At 33.9% G+C, this 25,306-nt stretch overlaps 2 protein-coding genes across 2 annotated transcripts; both read right to left on the minus strand.

The window, feature by feature from the left end:
• Positions 1–5,728: 5,728 nt before the first annotated feature.
• Positions 5,729–16,217, minus strand: LOC140062582 (uncharacterized). Its single transcript, XM_072108859.1, has 2 exons — positions 15,827–16,217; positions 5,729–6,832 (listed from the first exon to the last, which is right to left on the minus strand). Exons 1-2 carry the CDS (start codon positions 15,963–15,965, stop codon positions 5,919–5,921), a joined length of 1,053 nt encoding a protein of 350 aa, XP_071964960.1. The 5' UTR covers positions 15,966–16,217; the 3' UTR covers positions 5,729–5,918.
• Positions 16,218–18,260: 2,043 nt separating this feature from the next.
• LOC140062901 (homeobox-containing protein 1-like) lies at positions 18,261–25,163 on the minus strand. The gene is made up of 6 exons (XM_072109290.1): positions 24,838–25,163; positions 23,750–24,234; positions 22,236–22,456; positions 21,529–21,687; positions 20,717–20,800; positions 18,261–20,000 (listed from the first exon to the last, which is right to left on the minus strand). The coding sequence occupies exons 2-6, from the start codon at positions 24,199–24,201 to the stop codon at positions 19,720–19,722; spliced, it is 1,197 nt and encodes a 398-aa protein (XP_071965391.1). The 5' UTR covers positions 24,202–24,234; positions 24,838–25,163; the 3' UTR covers positions 18,261–19,719.
• Between the last annotated feature and the right edge of the window lie 143 nt (positions 25,164–25,306).

The raw sequence follows: 25,306 nt of genomic DNA on the forward strand, positions 1-25,306 counted from the left end.
GGTAGTGTAATGTTTGTTCTTATTTAAATATTTCTGCTATATCAATTCAGTTCAGGAATTTATATTTTTTTTCTTTTTTGCTTTGTAAATGTTGTGGTTGAAGCTCAAAGTTTCTTACTTTTCTTTTTTTTCAAGGCTATTTTAATTGTAACTGTATTTTATTATCCTCTTTTTAAATATAAATTGCATAAATCTGTGTTAATTTGGTATCCATGTTAAAATGTTTTTGTTGGCACTTCAGTTCCTTTGTCTGACTTGTTACCTTCCATTAAGGGAATGTCATCATTGTTTGACTGGGGTCTCCGACACTTATTATACATAATATACAAACAAGACCTAACAATAAATGGTAACACAGTGAATACTATTTGAAATACAAGTATTGTAATCAATAAATTTCTAATAGTATCTGTATGTTCTTTGTACTTGCATTCACATTTACACCTATCTGTTGGCTTATCTTCTGGTTTATCTGTTGCTGATTCTGTACTTCTATTTGTGCCTTCTGTAGGTGCAGATGGTGTTGGCATTTCTTTGGTTGTAGTTGTTGGATAAGTGGCAATGATCTTGTTGCAACTTCGAGGTGCAATATTAATAGAAATGTCTGAGTTGGAAATTGTGCAAATTGCTTTCTTTCGTTTTGGATCTGCTTTAAACTCTGATGTGGCCCATAGATGTGTTGCATTACCACATTGACATGTAGTGTCTAGTTTATCAGATGTTGGCGTTGACATATGTACCTCATGTGAGATTGATAGCTTTTCATATTCTGCCTCAGAATGTATTTTATAAGGCGGTGACTTAAAAGATTCATGGTGTTCTGCCTTAAAATCTATATCATCAGCAGGCCACTTGTTCTCTGTGATACAAGTCATTTCCACCATCTCATATTCTTCATACACTGACTTTGACAACTCACATATAGGATAAGGCTCACCTGTGATTTCAAATACTGTTAGCCATGCTTTTTCAGATTCTTCTGTTTTTCCATCCTTCGATACTTTACATTGACCTTTATCTGTGCGTTGTACTGTGTTTATTTCCAAAGTAGTTTTTTTCATCTGATTTTCATTCCACCAATTGTAATGTTCATCTTTTGTAATATTTGTGGAATTTTTCATTCACATTATTGTTTCAGGTTGCACATCCAAAAGGCATGTAAACCTGACATTAGTGTCTCCTTCTTTGATTGTATCATGTCGAGTTACCGGTCCTCGTTGAATAAGTTCACAATTCACCAAATAAATGTAAAAAAGTAAACAAAAAGTACTTTTGATTGTAAAAAGCATTGTGGTAGGTTACAGTATTATTTTGTCTGCAGGCTCTTTCTCCAATTGAATGAAAGCAGCTATCAACCAACTGTCCAACTAAGGAATATTTCGATTTCTTACACCTAGCACCAATATACATGAATAACTTCATTATTTAATACCATTGTTTGTGATACAAATGTTCTTTGTAATTTTATAATGATATCAATCAATATACCCTAGGCCATTATTGGAATAATAAACATTACAAATTGTTTGTTTACATAGAGGAACCATAACAATACTGTAATCTGGTTTTATAATGGTAAATATAGAGATATGTCTATGTTTTACCACCAAATTGATATCAGTGGTTGCTTTTATGTGTTGCATATTTTAACATCTATGTTATGCCATTGCATTTTCTTCTTTATCAATTTCTGACCTAGTAACACAATTCATTTCCTACCATAAGATGTCAAGAATAATGAGATAAAATTTAAAAGTTTTGCACCTATGTCTTCTGGTATTTCTTGACAGTTTATCATTGCTGTAGGCTTAATTTTCCTTCTAATGGTTATCTTTTGTAATTATAGTAATTTTTAATTATCATTTTTTAAGGATGGAACTCTATGAAAATATAGTAGTCTACATGACTTAATCCTAACTATTGTTATTACAACAAATAAAAAATCAAGCATCATATTAGAATTGACAACCTTAAGATTAGTGTTACATACTGTATTTTTCTTTATAATAACATGTTATTTTCATTGATTAATAATGGGACATCTGATGGGAGGAAATCTCAAATTGCTTGCTTTGTCTGCCTACTGTTGTAGTAGACAAGTGCTAGGATGGATAAGAATAGTAACAGATTTATATTATGCAATCCATCTAATGTCTTCTATGTTGCATTCACATGTACCATTAGGATCCTTCTGAATCTGTTCATAACAAAAAGAATATAGAACTGTGAAAGTAAACCATATTAATATCAAATTGTCATTAATTATTCATTATTCAAAACATCAATTTGCAAAAAAATATCTATGTATGATTAAATGTATTTTAGTTGTCTTACTTTATATTAATATAACTTTTTTTATATAATATAACTTCTGGAACTTTAGTAAACGATTATCCATTCATTTTTACATTCACATTTATTGTACACTCATTGTACTTGACATCTGTTTCTTTGTTATCAACTGTTTCCCTTTTTACCCATTGCCATTCCTATGCTTACCTTTGTATTAGGAAGTTGTTGTAGAGTTGTTGGTGTTTCTGTGATATTTGTTGGTGAATGAATCAAAAGACTCTTGTCACAATACCGAGCGACACTAGAAATTGTATAGTTGAATATTTTACAAACTATCTTTGTATTATTTAGTTTTGAATTTGCCTTAAACTCTGATGTGGCCCATAAATGTGTAGCATTACCACAATGACATGTAGTCTTTAAGGGTTTAGTTTTGTCCTGATATTCTGTATAAAAGTCAATATCATCAGGAGGCCACTTGTTCTCTGTGATACAAGTCATATACACCATCTCGCATTTCCCATACTCAGGCTTTGACAGCTCACAAATAGGATAAGGCTCTCTTGTGATTTCTAATACTTTCAAGTATGTTCTTGCAGATTCTTCTGGTCTTTTACCTTTCCAGACTTTACATTGATAATAGCCTTTATCTGTACGTTGTACTGTGTTTATTGTCAAAATAGCTTTTTTTGTCATCTCATCATACGTCATTCTGTAATGTTCATCTTGTGTTATATTTTCTGAATCTTTCATCCACTCGTACTTGTCAGGTGCCACGGTGAAAAGGCATGTGAACTTGGTTTTAGTGCTTCCTTCAGTGACTTGTTGTGTTTCTTCACTTTCTGGTTGTAGAATAAGTTTCTCACCATTCGCCAAATAAATGTAAAAAAGTAAACAAATATTAAGATTTAACATCATCGTGGTAGTGCAAAGAGATGGGTAGTTGTATGCAGTGTTAGTCCTACAACAGTTTTGTCAAAAATGTTTATACCAGCACGTCAGCAGCAACTCGAATTAACCGCATCATTGATATCATTGTTTACAATACAATGTTCTTTTGAATTTATTTGTCAAACTTCAACCATACACCATAATGTATTTATGTTATTGATTAGCAGTAAACAGTTGATGGGTTATTGAAAATTTGCTTACTTACTGTACTTCCCACATCTATCAAAATTACTGTTTTTGTTACTTTTCATCAAATGTTTCCTTCAGTCGCATATAAAATGTGAATTATCAGTAGAAAAATTTTGTGTAATTGACTTCAATGAGATGTTTTCTTTGATGCAAAATTCTATTAAGTTTACAAAAAAATGATACTTTTTGCAATGGTTTTTCTGCTTTGAAAAAGAAAATTGTTATTAACCAGCAGTTACTGGTATTCTAGGTCTAGACTGTGATTCTGCTTAAAACAACCACATTTTGGCACATATGGTATGTCATACATTTTTTTAATTTTTAATTTTTATTTCTTTATTCTGATATAAAATCAATAGGATAAAAACACAAATAACACAAATACATTTAATTGAAACTGATCATTTTCAGAACACTTTGTTTGAAGAGAAACCTCACGTTTTATATATTTACATATAACTATAAACCTATTAATTATGTAGATGTTTAAAAAAATTCAGTTGCAGAATTGTTTTCTATGTGTGTTTGAGGTGTACTTTAATTTTACTAAAAAGACATCAAAAACAAACTATCAGTATTGTGCACATTATATGCACATTATTATTATAACTAATAACAAAATAATCCATTTATTGTTACATTCACATGTGTACTTATTAGCATTTTTGTCTGTTGTTGTTTCTGTAGTTATCTTTGAACCTGGAGTTGTTGTCTCATCTGTCACCCTATCATCTGTTTCATCAGTGGTTGTTGTTGATTGAATGACAAGACTCTTGCTGCAATACCGAGCATCACTAGAAATGTTATGGTTAAAAATTTTGCAAACTACCTCCATCAGTTTTGGATCTGCTTTAAACTCTGATGTTGCCCATATATGTGTTGCATTACCACATTGGCATGTAGTGTCTAGTTTCTCAGATGTTGGCGTTGACATATGTACCTCATGTGAGATTGATAGCTTTTCATATTCTGCCTCAGAATGTATATTATAAGGCGGTGACTTAAAAGATTCATGGTGTTCTGCCTTAAAATCTATATCATCAGCAGGCCACTTGTTCTCTGTGATACAAGTCATTTCCACCATCTCACATTCTTCATACACTGACTTTGACAGCTCACAGATAGGATAAGGCTCACCTGTGATTTCAAATACTTCCAAATAGGCTCTTGCAGATTCTTGGTTTTTTCCATTCTTCCAGATTTTACATTGATAATAACCTTTATCTGTACGTTGTACTGTGTTTATTTCCAAAGTAGTTTTTTTCCACTGATTGTCAGTCCACCAATTGTAATGTTCATCTTCTGTAATATCTCTGGAATTTTTCATCCACACTAATGTTTCGGGATTCACATTCAAAAGGCATGTAAACCTGATGTTGGTATCCCCTTCTTTGATTTTCTGGTCCTCGTAGAATAAGGTTTTCACCATTCACCAAGTAAATGTAACAAAGTATACAAATAGCATTTTTGATTAAATACATTGTTGTGGTATGGTACTGCTGGTGTTGTTCTGTTAGTTTACACACAATCACTGCCCAACAGTAAATAACATAATGTTAGCAATAAATGAGTTTATACCAAATAGCAGTTACTAAAACAGCATTTATTTTAGATTATGAAGAAACATGAGATAATTAATCTTATTTATCTTTAGTATGCAGTTTATGTATAATTATTACAGTAAGCAAACAATACTAAGCAGAAGTTTAACTTAATATTTTGCTGTATCTGCTGCAAAATGCATACAGAAAGTTTTGTTTTCAAGTTTTATATCAACAAAATATTCTGTTTGCAATAAATGAGTTTATACAAAATAAGATTACTTATGAAGAAACCATTAAACTTATTTATCTTCTGGTATGTAGTTTATGTTTTTACATAAAGCAAATATAATTATTACAGTAAGCAAACAAGACTAAACAGAATTAGTTTATTAAATTTAATAATATCCGTGTATATGCTGCAAAATGCAAAACAAAAAGTAATGTTTTAAAGTCTTTTATAAACAACAAAACTATTCTGTAGGAATTCTGCATTGATCTATTTCGGCTCACAAAAGCAATAGTAAATAACATATCTTATATATCTAGCAATTAAAATAGCATTAGTTAATATAGATTACTCATGAACTTTATTTGATAAGCTAATTTATCCTCTGGTGTGTAGTTTATGTATAATTATAGTAAACACACATTACTGAGCAGAAGTTTTTAATATGTGCGGCAAACAGACATTTACATTTTATATAAACAAAAAAAGCTATTTCGCAGAAATTCTGCATTGGTCTATGTCAGCTCATCAAAAAAGAGATACATTAAATACTGCCTGCTTAGAGGTGCACTATAACATTTGAGGTCCCCCAAGTGAAATTATATTTTTCAAGTGATTATATTTTCCCCAAGCACATACAGAATTTCAGAGAGTGAAATTATACTTTTCTCAAGGGACTATATTTTCCCCAAGCATGGTATTGAGGTTGACTATAACTATAAATTTATTTCAGACAATTCAATTGCATTGTTTTCTGGATTTATTTGAGGTGGAATTTTAATTTTACCAAAAAGACAATAAAAATAAACTATCAGTATTATGCAAAGTATTATTATTATGATTAATAAAAAAATAATCCATCCATTGTTACATTCACATGTGTACTTATCAGCATTGTCATCTGTTTTATTGTCTGTTGTCTCATCATCAGTTGTTTCCTCCTCTTGTTTACCTGTTGTTGTTTCTGTACTTATCTTGGAGACAGTGACTTCTTCTGTGTCTAGAGTTGCTGTCTCGTCCATCACCCTATCATCTATTTTGTCAGTGGTTGTTGATGACTGAATGACAAGACTCTTGTTGCAATACCGAGCATCACTAGAAATTTTATAGTTAAATATTTTGCAAATTATCTTTGTATTAAGATCTGGATCTGCTTGAACCTCCTCTGATATAGCCCATAAATGTGTAACATTACCACATTGACATGTAGTGTTTAAAGTTTTAGGTCTTTCATCATCAAGATATTCATTAAATTCTATGATATCAGGAGGCCACTTGTTCTCTGTGATACAAGTCATATACACCATCTCACATTGCTCATATACTGACTTTGACAACTCACAGATAGGAGGTTGTCTTGTGATTTCAAATACTGTTAACCAAGCTTTATCTGAAAACTCACCATGAACCTTGCATTGGTAGTATCCTTTATCCTTACGTTCCACATTATAGATTTGAATGGTGTATTTAGCATAAGTTGTTTCGTTTTTAAATATATACTTTGCATCAGTAGGCTCAATCATATTGTTGTCCTTCCACCATATTACATTTTGTAATTGAACTTCAGAAATGCGATCAGTTAAAATGCATGTAAATGTAGCAGTGTTTCCTTCTATTACTGTTTCATTACCTGGTGGTGATAAAAATACCTCACTCTCACCATTAACTGCCAATGTCATACAGAATATGATTGTTGTAAAACTGTACATTTTCACCATTGATACGACAAACACATGATATTCTGACTTTGATGTTTGCAATTCACACAGTTAACACAAGCAGTATGTCAGACCTTTTCATAGAAGTTACCGATACAAAAACAGTATGTATAGCATGGAGTAAAGAATAAGAGGAGACACAACTTGAATAGTTCAGTCAGTTCATCGTGTTTCCCGCTTGCTTAAGGCTATGCTTGTAATGAGTATTTAATAGGTGCTAAACACTGCCGTTACGTAACCCAATTAGCAAAGATTACAATGTTTTACTGCCCGCGGTCAATTTTGGTGTTAGTACACATGCGTATTAGGACGTCACAATACTCTTGCTAGGCGATGTGTGCGTTCAAACGTGAAAGGTGTACTATACTGTTTGTAGACCTACTGAACTTGTATTCCGACCTTGTTTATTAATTTTTATAAAAAGCAGCGCTATTCTACTGGATATCTTTTATTAATAAATTAATAATACGAGTTTTATACGGCACCAATAAAGGAATTATATTTATATGGTTTACTGTGTACTAAATGTTGGTAATTTCTCCAGACAACTTATCATGAATCATGATTCACCAGTGGTGGTGCCAGCGGGGGGCTACGGGGGCTGTATCCCCTCCCTTCCCCCGTCTGGGAAACGCGAGTACTTTTCGTCGGGGAATATAATATACAGTAAAAAAAAATCATTCGCGTTCACTTCGTATAACTTCAGCGCCTAGAAAAACCGCGACGTTCCATTTTTTTTAGTACGTTGGAGCGGAGAGCTATTGCACTTTGCATGCCAGCGATCTAATAAACAATGAATAGGTATACGCACTTGTCTGGCGGTTCCCCTTTGTACGAATTGTTTAACATTGGACCTGCTCCATTGCGGTTTACGTGTGATATCATGTTCCATCCAGGGACCAGAATGTGTACTGTACTAGTTACTTTCCAGGCGAAGTTTACAGCTGCGTCAGTCGTGATCGACGTACGCAATACAGCAAAAGGGTACGAATAATGTTGGCGATCTATTGTTCGTATGTCCGATTTTTTAATTTTACGATTAACCGCTATGTACCGAACTGTACATAATCCTTTTAAACAATGGCTTATAATTACAAAAGAGCATAGACTATATTTGTACAGTAATTGAATTTTTAACGAACACATATAATTTGTAGTTGTTGTTACGTGTTGATACTAAACGAATATTCTCGTAGTACCATTTTATACCATATTATATAATAACGACCAACCGAAAACTAAAACTAATTGATTAATTTCTTCTTTGATAAAATATTACTACTATTTCTAACGTTATTGCAATTATTAATATATAAATATAGACCTACATAAAAAAACCTATTATTATTATTGATATTGTTTATTTTTACTATAAGGCGCGCCTATGCCTGAACCTATTAGGCCTACCGGTTACGATATGCACTAAATATGTCCATCATTATGGGATTAAATATTCTTATTTAGTTAGGCTATTTATTAAATAATAATATATTACGAACTGAGGCCTACTATGTAGTAGGCCTATGTGTAGCCACAAATCGTTAAACGATATATAATTTAGTCCTACAATTTCACTGAACTCTAAGTATGTGATCGTAAAAATCATATATTTTATGATATTAATATCATAAATAATTTAATTATACAATATCAGACTAAAATAGAAGAATTTTAGTTTTGCTAAACGGTCATAATATAGACTGTAACATAAATTAAATGTCATATACTGTAATAAAAATAAGAAATTGTGTCGTTGGAATTCTAATATACGTATATTTTTGAATATTCATGAGAACAAATTACATAATTTTTTTCATGCGCGCATTTGCGCGCACTAAAATATGATTTTAAAATAAGTTGGAGTCTTTAATATGCTACAAAATGCACTAGGGTTCGTAAATTAAAAAGTTGCTTAAACGGTCAAATTTCGATTTACCAAATGATACGTCTATGGCTTGATAAAAAATATGATTAATTTGTTAGCTGGTATAAAAACTGCGATATCTCCGTGAAAATTTACTCGATTTTTAAACGGTTTTTTTGAGAAAAAAGCTCAAAGAACAATGAACAACTGCACAAAGGTCATGCTTCACTATGATGTATTAGAAACTACTGCGCATGCCTCTGTTTACTTTTCTTGTCACCGATGTCATGCCTGGCTTCTTCCTTAATTAGGGTGTTACGTAATCAGAGCCGACTCTGCAGCGAGCTGCACGAGTAAACAGGATGTTCTTCAAAGGATCGTTATGGGAAGTTTATTACCCTATGCTTAAGCACTACCGCACAGCGTGATACTAATTGGATTAACTGGATAGCTAGGCCGTGTTGTGCCTCCTCTTATTCTTTACTCCATGATGTATAGTCATGCATCTTAGCAACAACCAATCCAACGATGTAGCGTTTTACTACCAGTACCATTAGATTAGATAAAATCAATAGAACTTTAAAATATCATTACTTACATCATATAAAAAGAATAGTTTAAATTAGGTATATATCATAAAAACACGATCTATCTACGATTAATCATGATTAAAACACGTCACCATAACATAAACATTATTAATTTTTGTTCCGACACTGACTTGACAAGCATAACAATGTTTTGGGTTTATTCAGCTAAAGACTGGGATGATGGGCTTTCGAGTAGAGTGTCTGTCACTATCTTTACGTAGCCATCTTTGTTTATATTTTCCTGCAGGTATTGTTATTTGTATTGTACTTGCCTGAATAAGGGTTAGATAATAGAGCTGTGTATGATTTTATATACCATAGTAATAATCCATAATAATTATATATATTTTCTTGTAAGTAAATTCACCATGATAGCAACTGAATGTAGAAATAAAACCTATGCCTATAGAAGACAATAATTTCTTTTGAATTTATTATTATTCAATCAATATTCCCCAGGCCATTGTTACAATGGTAGGCCATGTAGCAGATACGCTATACATAATAATAGTTACAGAAAATGAAAAAAAAAAAATGAAAATTTACTAAGTTATATTACATACTTGAATGACTTATCAGTTTTAAAAAACATTTAAAGACTTTTTTAAATTTTAACCAATGCTATGACAGTATGTGGAGTGGCGCTGATTATGAGCTTATCATAAAATTGGGCGCTATATCAATGTTAATGATGTATGCTTTACGTTCTTATATTTTTTATCATATGTAAAAGCTATTGTAAATTAGGCACTTGTACATAAAATGATTGCTGTAAAAATGTACATTTCCACCATTGATATGACAAGCACAAGATTCTTTGTCAGACCTTTTCATAGTTACTGATAAAGAAAGCAGTATACTTGCGCTTGTTTGGCTACTCTGTATGTATAATCATAAAACTCTTCGCGATCTGTGTGAGAAAACCTTCTCAACCGTGACGAGTTGTAAACAATTCTAATTAGCATAATGCATACTCGTGGTTTGAAATCTTTGTTTACTTTTGCTCGCGACGATTTTCCAGACCAAATATAATCAAATTAATTTACCTGTTAATTACGTAAACTTTTTGTTTTTGGTTCGAATTTTCAACTTAAAGTGAATAACTTTAATATTACTTTGATATGGCTAATTTAAATTTAGAATATTTTGACCTTTATTTTTTGTGTTTCAAGGGACAATACATCTGTACTGTATTTTTATAGCAGTGCCGGTAGATTTATTTTTTTTTCTTACAGTGAAAACTCACCATAGGCTGTATAACATGTAAAAGCTGAACCAATTATCTATACAAAACACCGAAGTAATATTACATAACCAAAATATTTGTTTAAAACTAATGAAATATAAATAAATAATACAGGTCATGTTTTGGCAGGTTATCGGGTTGGCGGCTGGCCATCTATCGTATAAAGCAGAAATGGGTTCAACTGTATTATAGGTGTTGGCCATTGTTGGTTTCTTCATTCAATTCAATTCAATTCAAATTTTTTGATAGTAATTGTTTTATCTCCTTTGTGGAAGTATTTATCTTCATATTAACAAAAACTAACTGTACTAATAGGCATATTAGTACTGTTATGAATACGCCAATATTCCATCCATTGTTACATTCACATGCACTATACACAGGCCCGTAGCCAGAATGCATCAGAGGGGGGTTTTCTTGACACCAAGTATTTTGCGAGCGCAGCGAGCAACTGTAGGCTGGGGGCCAGGGGGCCGCCAAGGGCCCCCCCGGTGGGGGTCCAGGGGGCGAAGTCCCCTGGAAGCTTTGGCTCTCAGAGCAATTTCGGTTGTTTTAATAAGCTTACAGAGACATTTTTTACCTACTAAAATCTGAGTTATGCAGAGAAATTATATAGTACAGTATTATGGAAGTTAGTAGTACTGATCATGAAATACAGCTTTATTGTTGCAAAAAAGTATATTATATTAGGCCCTTAAATAATTTCTTATCCTATAAACATAAAAAACAAAGAATACCGTATATTTCGGTGTACAAGTCGCACCTGTGTATAAGACGCACCCATAACGGAGACTGAAATATTAGTATTTATGTAGTCGATGCATAAGACGCACTTATTTCTAGGCCGAAATTTAAACATTTTACAATCAAAACAATGGTATTTTAATAATAAAACAACGATATTTGAGACATATTTATTAGAATCAAATGATATAATTTTGTTTGATTGCCTTTATTACATCGTAATCAGTCTCTACTTCAACTACTACTACTACTTAAACTGAACATTCAATGAAAAGGGAAATCCCCATATTGTTTCAGTTACGATGCACTGTGTGGGTAGGGCTAGCCTATGTCATTTAAGTAACTTTAATTTCATATTATTTAAATATATACCTTCTTATTGTGTGTATGACCATTATAAGATCAATCCAAATGATGTTCAGTTTTTTGGGCTGATAATGAACCAGGAATTTCCATGCATGCATTACAGCAATATGAGGAGAAAAGAACACTAACCATTAGTCTGGGCTCCAGACGGAGTTTTTTCTTAATATTAGTAAAAATATAAATATTTTTGCACATATGGCGTTTCATACGTGTATTACTTGAGTTTGGATACTCCGTCTGGGGAAACACGCAAATGTCACGTGGTTTGACACCAAGAATTCTTGGTGCATAGATTATCCGGTTGACTAGTTTCAGCTGCATGCGATTGGCTACTCACTCATACACTGTTTTAATATTCATATTTCAGAATTTCAAGCGCATGCGCTATGTTACGTTTAGACAATATGTACTTTGGGTACATTGATGAAAGTTTCTGAAGGCTAGAAAGGATTTTATATGGATCATTTAATCAGGGAGATGTAATTTACATCTCCCTGATTTAATATTACGCGGAGATAATTTGATTTAATTCCCACCCAGACCTGTCCTGTTCTGTGTAGTGGTGTAGCCCTGTTGTGTGTGAATCCTGTTGTGTGCCGGTGGTGGTATTATGTAGGCCTACCTTATTGGCGTTTTATTTGGCAGGTCATACGTGCGCGTTGAGTAGGACCTACGAAGGAGGCATAGGCTAAGGACTAAACAATTAATAAACAAAACAACTTGGCAACACGATTTCATATTTTAACAGTCTCGATCGTACATTCAGCACTGTACGTTGGCCTACTCGATCTTTTTCATTTTGAAACAAAATGATCATTGGTTGATTCGAAATCCATATTTACATACCGCCCGCCCCATATAGCCAAATACGGTATGATAACCTACGTCATTCTTATCGGATGTTTGCGGTCTGCAAATCGATTTCTATACGTGTTTCACAAGTCTGTATTTTCGCGGTCGAAATAAAAACAAATAAATTTTTAAAAAAACAATACAGACTTGGGGCAAGTCTAACTAACCATGTGCTCCTTGCCTGGTGGCCAGCACTGTTGGCCATATACACTATGAGATTAGGGGAAGCTACTTAACACAATAACAACACACTCTTTTAGATATCGCTTGACATACGAACTATTGCCTACATGATTATAAAATTATGTGATTGTTGACATAGAGATGTAATAAAAATAAACCACCGTGATCAAGGGAAATAGTTATTGTGTAATTAAAATGTGACACCACCGTAATTAATGGACTCTTCCATAAATGTGTTGCGCTGTGATGCTGCATGCTGCTAGTACACACCCGCGAGTTCAGAGGGTATTACTAGGCCTGGGTAGAATATCTAATGCGTACTGTAATATTAATTAATACAGTCGAGGATGACAATTTACCTTAACTAAAAATTCAATAAACTTGTTACCACACTGTGGTTAGACAGGAGTGAGTAACTAGCGAGGCCTACATTGCAGAGTAGTACACTATTTTTAATTAATTTAAATATTAGTAGGTAATTAAATTAATTAGGGTAACATTTAGAGGTCAAATTTGCGTGTCAAAAGTGCGTCTTATACACCGAAATATACGGTAGGCCTACGTACACGTACCAATTTAACTCAACACCATTTTTATTCAAGTTTACACAGTGAAATTCTTTGGTTTAATGAAAAATATTTCCAGGAAAAAAATTAAAATCCCCAAAAAGATTGAACTGAACTGAACGTGATCTTATGCGTTCCGAAAAACCCGGCCGAAGCACGCGATTGGTCAGTCCATTTTTCTGTCATATTTATAACCATCATCTCTCAACAATCTCTCGATCTCACGCTCAGCAGTGACTTTGACATCGGACAATCTGTATATTCGATCGATTTAAACATAGTCAATAGAAGTAAAATGACCAAAAAATCTGCTATAATTGATAATTAATTGCACGATTTTGGAAGTGGGGCCTTTTTTTTTCAAGGGGGGTTCGCTGGTAAAAGGGGGGTTCGCGCAAAAGGGGGGGTTCGCCCGAACCCCAAAAAACCCCCCTGGCTACGGGCCTGATACATAATAACATCATCCTCCAATTTTTCTGTCGTTGTTTCAGTCGTTTTCTCTGTAGCAGTGACATCATCTTCTACTTGTAGAATTATTTTATTTGTAGTTGTTTTTTTTAATATATCAGCCAGGCCACAAGTCAGTGGCCTCTCTCTTTCTTCATACACTTCAGGCCCGTAGCCAGGGGGGTTTTTTGGGGTTCGGGCGAACCCCCCCTTTTGCGCGAACCCCCCTTTTACCAGCGAACCCCCCTTGAAAAACAAAGGCCCCACTTCCAAAATCGTGCAATTAATTATCAATTATAGCAGATTTTTTGGTCATTTTACTTCTATTGACTATGTTTAAATCGATCGAATATACAGATTGTCCGATGTCAAAGTCACTGCTGAGCGTGAGATCGAGAGATTGTTGAGAGATGATGGTTATAAATATGACAGAAAAATGGACTGACCAATCGCGTGCTTCGGCCGGGCTTCGGAACGCACAAGATCACGTTCAGTTCAGTTCAATCTTTTTGGGGATTTTTATTTTTTTCCTGGAAATATTTTTCATTAAACCAAAGAATTTCACTGTTTAGGCCTAATCTTGAATAAAAATGGTGCTGAGTTAAATTGGTACGTGTACGTAGGCCTACCGTATATTTCGGTGTATAAGACGCACTTTTGACACGCAAATTTGACCTCTAAATGTAACCCTAATTAATTTAATTACCTACTAATACTTAAATTAATTAAAAATAGTGTAGGCCTACTACTCTGCAATGTAGGCCTAGCTAGTTACTCACTCCTGTCTAACCACAGTGTGGTAACAAGTTTATTGAATTTTTAGTTAAGGTAAATTGTCATCCTCGACTGTATTAATTAATATTACAGTACGCATTAGATATTCTACCCAGGCCTAGCAATACCCTCTGAACTCGCGGGTGTGTACTAGCAGCATGCAGCATCACAGCGCAACACATTTATGGAAGAGTCCATTAATTACGGTGGTGTCACATTTTAATTACACAATAACTATTTCCCTTGATCACGGTGGTTTATTTTTATTACATCTCTATGTCAACAATCACATAATTTTATAATCATGTAGTCAATAGTTCGTATGTCAAGCGATATCTAAAAGAGTGTGTTGTTATTGTGTTAAGTAGCTTCCCCTAATCTTATAGTGTAATGGCCAACAGTGCTGGCCACCAGGCAAGGAGCACATGGTTAGTGCTCTCTCCTCATATTATTGCTGTAATGCATGCATGGAAATAGGAAAGATTTTCATATAGGCCTACCCAACATGATATTCCTGGTTCATTATCAGCCCAAAAAACTGAACATCATTTGGATTGATTTTATAATGGTCATACACACAATAAGAAGGTATATATTTAAATAATATGAAATTAAAGTTACTTAAATAGACTTAGGCTAGCCCTACCCACACAGTGCATCGTAACTGAAACAATATGGGGATTTCCCTTTTCATTGAACGTTCAGTTGAAGTAGAGACTGATTACGATGTAATAAAGGCAATCAAACAAAATTATATCATTTGATTCTAATATGTCTCAAATATCGTTATTTTATTATTAAAATACCATTGTTTTGATTGTAAAATGTTTAAATTTCGGCCTAGAAATAAGTGCGTCTTATGCATCGACTACATAAAAAATACTAATATTTCAGTCTCCGTTATGGGTGCGTCTTATACACAGGTGCGACTTGTACACCGAAATATACGGTACTATTTGTTTTTTATGTTTATAGGATAAGAAATTACTTAAGGGCCTAATATAATATACTTTTTTGCAACAATAAAGCTGTATTTCATGATCAGTACTACTAACTTCCATACTGTAGGCCTACTATATAATTTCTCTGCATAACCCAGATTTTAGTAGGTAAAAAATGTCTCTGTAAGCTTATTAAAACAACCAAAATTGCTCTGGCCCCCAGCCTACAGTTGCTCGCTGCGCTCGCAAAATACTTGGTGTCAAGAAAACCCCCCTCTGATGCATTCTGGCTACGGGCCTGCACTTCTATTGACATTAGCCGACAATGCTCACCGTTGGTTTCAATTACTGTTAGCCATGCTTCTTTAGATACTTCTGCTTCTCCATTCTTCCAAACTTTACATTGATAATAGCCTTGATCTGTACATTTTACTTCATCTATTTCCAAAATAGTTTTGCGTTGATCATACATCACATTGAAATGTTCATCTGGTGTAATAGTTGTACCATTTTTCAGCCACTCACACTTTTCAGGTACCTCATTCAAAGGGCATGTAAACTTGGTGTCCGCATTCCCTTCATAAACCGGTTTTTCATGACTTTCTGGTCCTCGATCAAGAAGTTGTCCACCAACATTCACAAATAAATGTACAAAATTAAACAAATTGTAGGACAGTCAAATATAAACATACTTGTGATTTCTGGTAGTTGTATTGTAGTAAAGTTTTTAGCTGTGTTATGTTCCTTGACAACACTCAGCAGCAACTCGCATCATTGATGCCATTGTTTGTAATACAATATTCTTTTGAATTTATTAGTCAGACTTCTACCATATGCCAAAATGTATAGAATATGGTTCAGTAAACAGTTTATTGAAATATTTGCTGACTGTATTTCCCACAGGATTCATCTAAGGTTATCAAACTTACTATTTTTTTGTTAATTACTTTTAATCACATTTTATCTTCAGGCCTATAAAATGTAAAAAAGTTATTAAGTGATATTTTACAAAACAAAATACTGATGTACTTTTTTGACTTTACAAACTTTTAAAGTTATTTTTTTTTTTTTTGCATGGCCAGTAGTTACTAGTTTCTAGACCAATTCTACTTAATATTTGTAAAAACAACCACATTTTGGCACACATGGCATGTCATAAATTGGGCTTCCAGTTCTGAACAATAATCAAAACGCCAGCTAACCAGTGACACTCATTAAAGAATACTAAACAATGTAAAACTAGACTTATTGCAAGTCTATGTCAGTAAAAATTTCTAACATAGTGTGACATAAAGATCAAAAAGGTCCATCAGTTGTGTAGTCTTTTTATTTTATATATCATACACCACAATTTGTTATTCATTACATTATGTGTATTCAATTCAAATTACAGTTAATGTCTAAAATTAAAATAAGAATTAAAAGGAACATTTTCAACTCCATCACAAGCTCAACGATTCTAATAAATAGATTTATTTAACACAAATCAAGATCAAACATAATAGGCCATTAGAATTTAAGTTAAAGATGTATTGTCCCCCAAAATCATGAAAAATAAAGATTTATAAGATCAGACTTTTAATAACCCATTTTGCAGTTTAATGTAGTTAAGAAATTATTCACTTCCATAGAAGAAAAAAGAACAAACATAATTATTTCACTTATATAAATCAAAAGAAACAGTTTATTTTAACCAAAAACCATTGTCTGACAGGCAATGTAAGTATTTTTTGCTTTAAATTACATTTGTTTTCAGGTAAATAATTGTTTTTCGATCCAGTTTTTGGTCAAAGTGGATAACTGTTCAAATAATAATAATAATAATAATAGTAATAAATGAAAACTTATATAGCGCCGGTATCCTCCACCCATGTGGCGCTCATGGCGCTTTGTGCATTAACAACGTGCGAGAACATCAGCGAATAGCGACGTCTTTAGGTTGGTCTTGAAACTGTTTAGACTAGTTGAGCATTTAACTGTTGCTGGTAAGCTGTTCCATACACTTGCGGCCGCAACGTAAAAAGATCTCTGACCCCACTGATTTTTCGCTCTACGCTCTTGAAGAAGGTTTTGTGACAATGATCGTAGGCCTCTGCGGGATGATTCGTAACGATCCACAAGGTCAGATAAATAAGCAGGAGCACTGTCATTTAGGATCTTGAATACAAACAACGCAAGTTTGTACTTAATACGTTGTTGAACAGGCAACCAATGCAAATCCATCAGGACAGGAGTTATGTGAGCGTTTGATTTTGTATAAGTTACAATTCTAGCTGCCATATTTTGCAAGCGCTGCAAACGTTGTATTTGAGATTTTGGTATGCCAAACAACAAGGCATTACCAATGTCAATTTTAGAAGTGACAAATGAGTGTACAATCAATTCAGCTGTTTTCTTGTTAAGATTACCGCGAATACGACCAAGGTTCCTAATCGATATGCATGCTGCTTTGGATACAGTTGTTATTTGTGCTTCCATAGTGAGATTACTATCCAGCATGATTCCCAGATTCCGGACCACCGATGAGGGAGCGATGTTAGAGTTTCCGATTCTGATATGTGTGATGTTGATTTTGGAGATGTTACATTTAGACCCGATGATAATAAACTCTGTCTTTCCATCATTCAACTTTAGGTAATTTGTTGTCATCCAATTGCGAACATCTTCTATACAGGCTTCCATCTTACTGATTGCTGCAGCAACATCCCTTTGCACTGGATTTACTGACACATAAATCTGTGTATCATCTGCATAGAAATGGAAATGGCATATTCAACACAAAATAATGAAAAAATGTTTAAGGGGACAATATATCTTTAAATGTATTTATTTAGTATGTTCTATTTTCATCATTGTCAAACATTATAAACTTTTTAGATGAAATTTCATTGCAATTTGTTAATCTGTGTTTCACTGAATAGTTCACATGATGCTTCATACTGTAACATGATAAAATAACATTGTTCATAGGCTTTAAAAAAAATTCACATTTAGAAAACATATTTAAATATTGATAAAAAATGGATAAAATATTTATTAATATTAAATCACCATTGCTGCATCATATACTAAAACCTGGACTGAACTTTTTTTTATCAAAGCTAAACCCAGACAATTATAATATCTGATAAAGCAATCTCTATATACACTGTGAAGTTAACATGCTTGTCAATCTCTGGATTTTCTAATGGCCAAAACAGTGCTACTACCTAAGCCTCATTATGAGACACAATATTGCCGTAATCCCTTTAAAACTATATAAAATCCTTATGGCATGTAATATTCTTTAAAGACTATCATTAATTAATGTTATAAAGTAGTAGACACCGAGATACATCGTCAGCATATCTCTACTAAATAATCAAACCGATGGAATTATCTACATACAGTATTGAAGCCTCCTCTTTGAGCACTCAGTATGGATAACCCAGTCTTTTTAAAGCCTTGTCTACACTATCAAACTTTATGTGATAAAAAAATGTGATGTGCTCATATATGGACATGATGATGTCATATCACTACCATATTTGGGTATACCTCTACCATATTTGGGCAAATACATTTTTTTTTTGGTCACATAAAGTTTGATAGTGTAGACAGAGCTTTTCCAAGTAACCATTATAAGATTATAAAGCAACATCCTTATATCATTGTAAATTCTTCCAATGATATCTTTTTGGATAAAGTGCTTCCATTCTTCATTACAATAGTAAAATTCTTTTAATTCAATAAAATGTAACATTAAATAATAATTATACAAACAAACAGAAGTCAGTATATCAGAAGAAGTTGCTATTCTGACTCAATATAATTGTCAAGGTCCTGACATGAACTCAAAATTCATGTTCTTCTAGAGTACTTTGTTACATCATTTGTAATTCTCCCAAGTCTTTCTGTGTATGTCTTGCATTATAATAGCATCATAACAGAAGTGTGACCGATCGGGCAAAACATCTGGTATGCTATTTTGTTGTCGACGTGTGACTTTTGTTTCAACACTGTATACAGCAAGTATATTTTTTTATTTATTTATACTGTGTGACCTCTTCAGTTAAAGGCTGGTCTCGCAGAGGGTACAGTTATGATCAGTGGCTGTGTGTGGACTAGTACACCAGTGTAACCCCCTACTTGTCTCCAAAGATGTACTAGGTTCCTTAAAGTGCACATGAGCTAAGATGTGTCCATCCGAGAAGATATATTAGACATCAAACTAATACCATTCAATATTAATTTTCTAACAATGACCTGACATGACCTGAGAATCCTTGACCTTCGTCCTTTAAGGAACCTCCATGCATTTCTAAAGTTACAGGTATAGGCATCATAGAACTCTCCACAGTATCAGTATTTCTCTGAGAATTATTAGCAATTTGAGCGAAGAAATCCGTGTTGGTTGGCATGGTACTGGAGCCCGAAACGTTTTCGGCATTTGGTGACAATTGATCATCAACCGAGTCTAGTGATTCAACTTCGACCGAAGCATCTGAGGCCTGACCACTTGTTATTTCTGATTAAAGAAATATGAAAAATTTAAATAACTTGAAAGATATACTAGCTTTATAAATTAGCAAGACGAGGAAGAAAAGGGATAGCTATGCTTGATAGATTAAAAAATAACAATACATATTTGGAACTAAAAGAAGAAGCACTAAATAAAGAAGCACGAAGAAAGAAGACTGTCATGGACCTGCCAATTGGCAGATGACAAGAGAGAGAGTCTAAATTCACGCCCGATACTATGGTAGGGTTCGTAGATACAGGAGTGAGTTGTGGCTTGGTGGTTATGATGCTTGGCTACCACTCCAAGTGTCCTGGGTTCAAGTCCCGTCACATGTCAGGATTTTTTCTAAGGACCAAATTACTTCAATCCCAAAGACTTGTAATAAGACTTTGTTTATGTAGAGCACCTTGTGTATATGTTTGTCTTGTGAACCTCTGAGGGTCCCTAATGATCAGCAATAGCTGGATGGATCACCCTCATTAAATATGGTTTAAAAAAAAAAAAAAAAAAAATTACTACAGGATTAAGTTGCAAGAGAATAAACACAGTATACTTTACCATTTGTGATGAGATGTGTTTTGCTATACATTTATTGGTTGTCTATTTAGCACTTATCAATTACTTATATAGCTGTTATCTCTGAGGGTCCCTAATGATCAGCAATAGCTGGATGGATGGATGGATCACCCTCATTAAATATGGTTTAAAAAAAATAATCTTACCCTTTGCTTTCCTTTTTCTTCTGTTTGCAAACCAGTTGTACACATTCATAGGAGTTATTACTCTATTCTCTGTACATAAATCTTCTGTGGGAATCAATAACATTTAATTGATAATATAATAATAATAATAGTTTATTCATATAAGCAAGCTCTCAATGTGCTATACATTTTTGTTTGGATCAAACACGTATGGAAACATGCACCCATAATAGTGCATCTAGTATTCAGCACAAAGTTGAGTCTTGATTTAACCGGGTATCCATTTTATCCACTTGGGTAGAGAGAGGCAAATGTAAGTGTCTAAGGATACAAGCAATACAGAGTTGGATTCCAACCATGATCTCACGATCAGTAATCCAACGTCCAACACATCCTCAATGTACATTATGTATCAATTTGCTGACTTAAATTTACAGCTTTCAGATTAATTAGGCCTAATCAAAGAGGCAAACATTTATTTCATCCTGCAACAAGGAAATTACATTGCTTGCGCTGAACAAATTAAAAATAATACTAAAAAAAATGTTACAAAGTCAAAAAGTACAAGATATAAAAGATAAAAAGACACTAACCATCAATCGCCTTTTAAAATTATAATTAAATTGTCTTATACCCCCAAAGAAGGTGGTTGTGCAAGAGACTGGTGGTCTTAAACGTCTGATACAAATTATGCACCTGTCTTTACAGTGCATTGGTTGGTTTCATCATCCAAAAATGCAATTGAAAAGTCAATTCAACAAACATGGTTGGTAATTGAGATTGTGAAAATAAGCAGCAGCAAAATAAAGTATATTTTCACATCACTTACTTACCTACACTATTACTTAAAGAGTTGAGTGTGTCCGCCATGGTGCGCACTTCGTTCATGCTTGGGTAAGCATTCTCTTTGCGATAGGTTTCTAGAACTTGAAGTTCCTTTTCAGTCCAGTGGAGTCGGTCACGACGACCAAACACAGGTCTTGCTGTCTGACCTACAGTATCAATATGACAAAATGTTATTGTTAATATAACATGGAATTCTCCCTAATATAGAAGGTCAAACATTTTATTATTTGATCTAAAGGAAAAATTGGTGAAATAGTGGAATTATACTCTCTGATATTACTTTTGCTCCGATACAGCATTGGTCTGAAAGCGAACAGTAATTAGTGGATGCTAAACATAGGATTTTACTGTATTCTGTAATATACGGTAACCTTTATATATTTAATACATAGATGTATTAAACAACTAGAGTAATGGGTAGTAACGCAGTGCTGAACAAAATCATATGTATTATCACCGTGCACTAGTACAACCAAAATAGGTATAGTAGAGCACAGTGCTAAACTAAATTCTATTTATTATCACTGTGCGCAAGTACAATCAAAATTGGTAGAGTAGCGCACAGTGCTAAACTAAATCCTATTTATTATCACTGTGCGCATGTACAACCAAAATGGGCTAATTTTATATAGTTAATACATAGATGTATTATACAACTAGAGAGCTAATCTTTGTTAATATTATTACTACTTACCTTCAACTCTGCTCTGTTGAGATTGAACATTTCCTCGGTTGGATAGGTGGTACCATGTATAGAGAAGCTTAACAGCAACCTTTGTGAGTCCCCTTCCTGTTAGCAGGTAATGCGACAGTATCCCCTTCTGTATGCCAAGCTCCTTAGACAGCCAGCTTTGTGATATATCATGGCTTAATATAAACATCTTGATATCTTCCCATAGCTTGTTTGGATCGTGGCTGGTGGAGTGAAAGAAAAGAAAATTAAATAACTAACCCAAATCCTTCAGATGGGACGTACACCTGTTGGTTCTGTGTACATATAGTGCACGTTAAAGAACTTGGTACACTATTCGCAAAGAGTATGGGATTGTCTCCTGGTGTGCTGATCTGGGTGGTAGTCGCTGCACTGCTGGCTGCCGTGGGTCCGTGGAGCGCCTAATCTGAATTTCCTCAGTTTCCAGTTAAGCTTGAGGACAAATATTAATACCTTTACCTTTATATTTTGATTGGCTATTGTTTGTTAATAATGGATATTAACTTTGTATTCACACCTAATCAAGGGCATATGTAGAAATGTGTTTAAGGAGGGTACAAAGTGCATCCAGTATTTATTATGTTTTTAGTTAGTATTTTGCAAGTGAACAGAATCCTCCCTTGAAAACTTTGTTTAGCACTACTATACTTTCGCATCCCAATCTCATAAGATTAACCCAATTTAAAAACAAATCACCACCTGCGCAGTGGTGATAGTGATTGACTATAAAGTCTTATGCCCAGCGAATTCAAATTTGGTGTGAAAGTACAGTACCGACAATTTTTGTTTTAATCACAGATTACTGTGTGTCAGAACGTTGGATACCATAGCTATACAAGTAGTCAACTCTCCCAATACCGGACACCTTTTGGCTGGTCTAATATGTCTGGTTTTCTGTAAAGTCTGGTATTGGGAATGTGTATTTGTTGTGAGGTAATTTCCCGATTGATCGTAATCAAAACGGTACTGGGTATGGTCTACTAGTTTTTCTGCTCCCAACCAGTACATCCATTCATAGAAGCTTTGATGAAGTAAGCCTACCTGGTGGTGGCCATAGAACGGTCCCGAGATAACGACTATACTTCGGCTTTAGTCGATAGAAGATTGAATGAATTGTTAGAGATAGAGTATACGATGTTATGATTATGTGTAGATATGTGATTTGTTCTTTTTATTCCAATGATGTTATGTATTTAATAAATTTGTTATATCAATTAATTAAATTATCGTAGATTGCATATTATGCGATGAATATTATTTAATACATTTTTGATATATTATTATTATTATTATTACATTAATAAAAAAGATATTTGTTAGTATAAATTAAAAATATAGATATAAGGAAGAAAAGCAAAGGAAGAAATTGTGTATTTAATGGTAAAAATGAATTTGGGACCTTTTGAACCTCAAGAAAAGTCTGGTTTGGGGAGAGTTTCCAGTTTTGTCCAGTCTTGGGAGAGTCCACTGTAGTTACAACTTGCAATAAAACACACCTTATTAGTCTATTAAATTCAGCTTCAGCTTCTACATCCATTGGCGTTTCTTGACTTGGCACACTGTTACTTACTACAAACATATTAGACGGCACTTGGCTTAAGTCAGAACTTCTTGACCCAGCATGCATATTTAGCACAGAACTTTGGTGTTGGACTACGGAACTTGGTATTTGCACTGGACTTTGAGATGCAGAACTATGCAAGGAACTCTGGTGAGGGTAAGCAGAACTTGAAACAGATTGATTATCGTTGGTTCCTTGATAAACTCTTGGCGATGGCACTGTGTGGACATCCTTAATCTGGATGCGTTTCTCTGGTGATGGTCCAAGATCGTTGTCCAGTTTCTCCATTGCAGTTATAGCTGCCACCATCTCTTCTTTCGTCATGCCAGTAGCACGTAGCCGCCGCAGAAGCTCATACTGCTCTATGGTGTAGCGTGGTTGTGACATCCTTGTTGCATTCGCTTGAAGTGGGGTGAAACCCTTGGATAAGAGAAAAATGGAATACCTATAAGTAAGTTTTTTATTTTTAGTTTAGGTGGTTACTGGTTTACTGGCATTTTCAATTATTTTGATGCTTGAAAGTATTATTGAGAATATTGAATTCGCTTGAAGTAGAGTGAAACCCTTGGATAAGAAAAAAAATGGAATACCTATAATGAAACTTTTGATTTTTACTTTAGGCAGTTACTGGTTTACTGGCATTTTCAATTATTTTGATGCTTGAAAGTATTATTGAGAATAAGTCTATGTTACTGATAGACCACATTGGTTTAGTGATAACAGTGAATGTCAATTATATGATGGGATGCTTCAAATTCGGATCATCTAATGTCCTGGGATTTATTTGAGGATATAGTCTATCGGAACAGTCTACAAAGAAATTAGGTGCATGGTAGACCAAACATGGCGAACATGCATAGTTGACTATGTATAATGATGAATGATACAACAATATTCCACTACATTACACTTACAGGCATCCGATATTCATTTACCATTTAAAAAAAAAAAAGTAATCACATTCACAGTATTGATGCATTTAATTGTAATAATTAAATTAGACTACTTTATAAAATACTTTACCTGTGTTGCGTTGTAGTTTGAAATTGTAGATTTTGTTTCAGCTCAATCTCAAAGCTTAGGCCTAGGCTTACATAGAACTATCTGCCGATGAAAGGCAGGCAATCAACCCTACCGTTCACTGACACTACCCTCCCGTTTGTATAAGCTCTAGCCTAGGCCTAGCCTTTTTTTATATTATATAGGCCTAGCTTATTTAGTCCAATCAAGTTTATAATGAACGAAGTAGGTGCTATATTGTATTATATCACATTGGAGAAGTTAGCTCCAACCTCAAATGTGTTTTAATTAATTAATCGGTAATCTCGACCTCCTACTACGTCTATTTTTGTTTGTTGTTGTGAAAAGTTTATGTTTTGGAGAGAGCGCCACCTTTGTTGAGGCCAAAAAAATTATGCAGCGCGTGCGGATGGATGTTTCGCGCAGGCAGTGATACGCATTTCCGGTATTGTGCGTAGTGTTTCACTTCCGT

Source organism: Antedon mediterranea, chromosome 11 (genome assembly GCF_964355755.1).
Source record: "Antedon mediterranea chromosome 11, ecAntMedi1.1, whole genome shotgun sequence".
Classification (NCBI taxonomy): Eukaryota; Metazoa; Echinodermata; class Crinoidea; order Comatulida; family Antedonidae; genus Antedon; species Antedon mediterranea.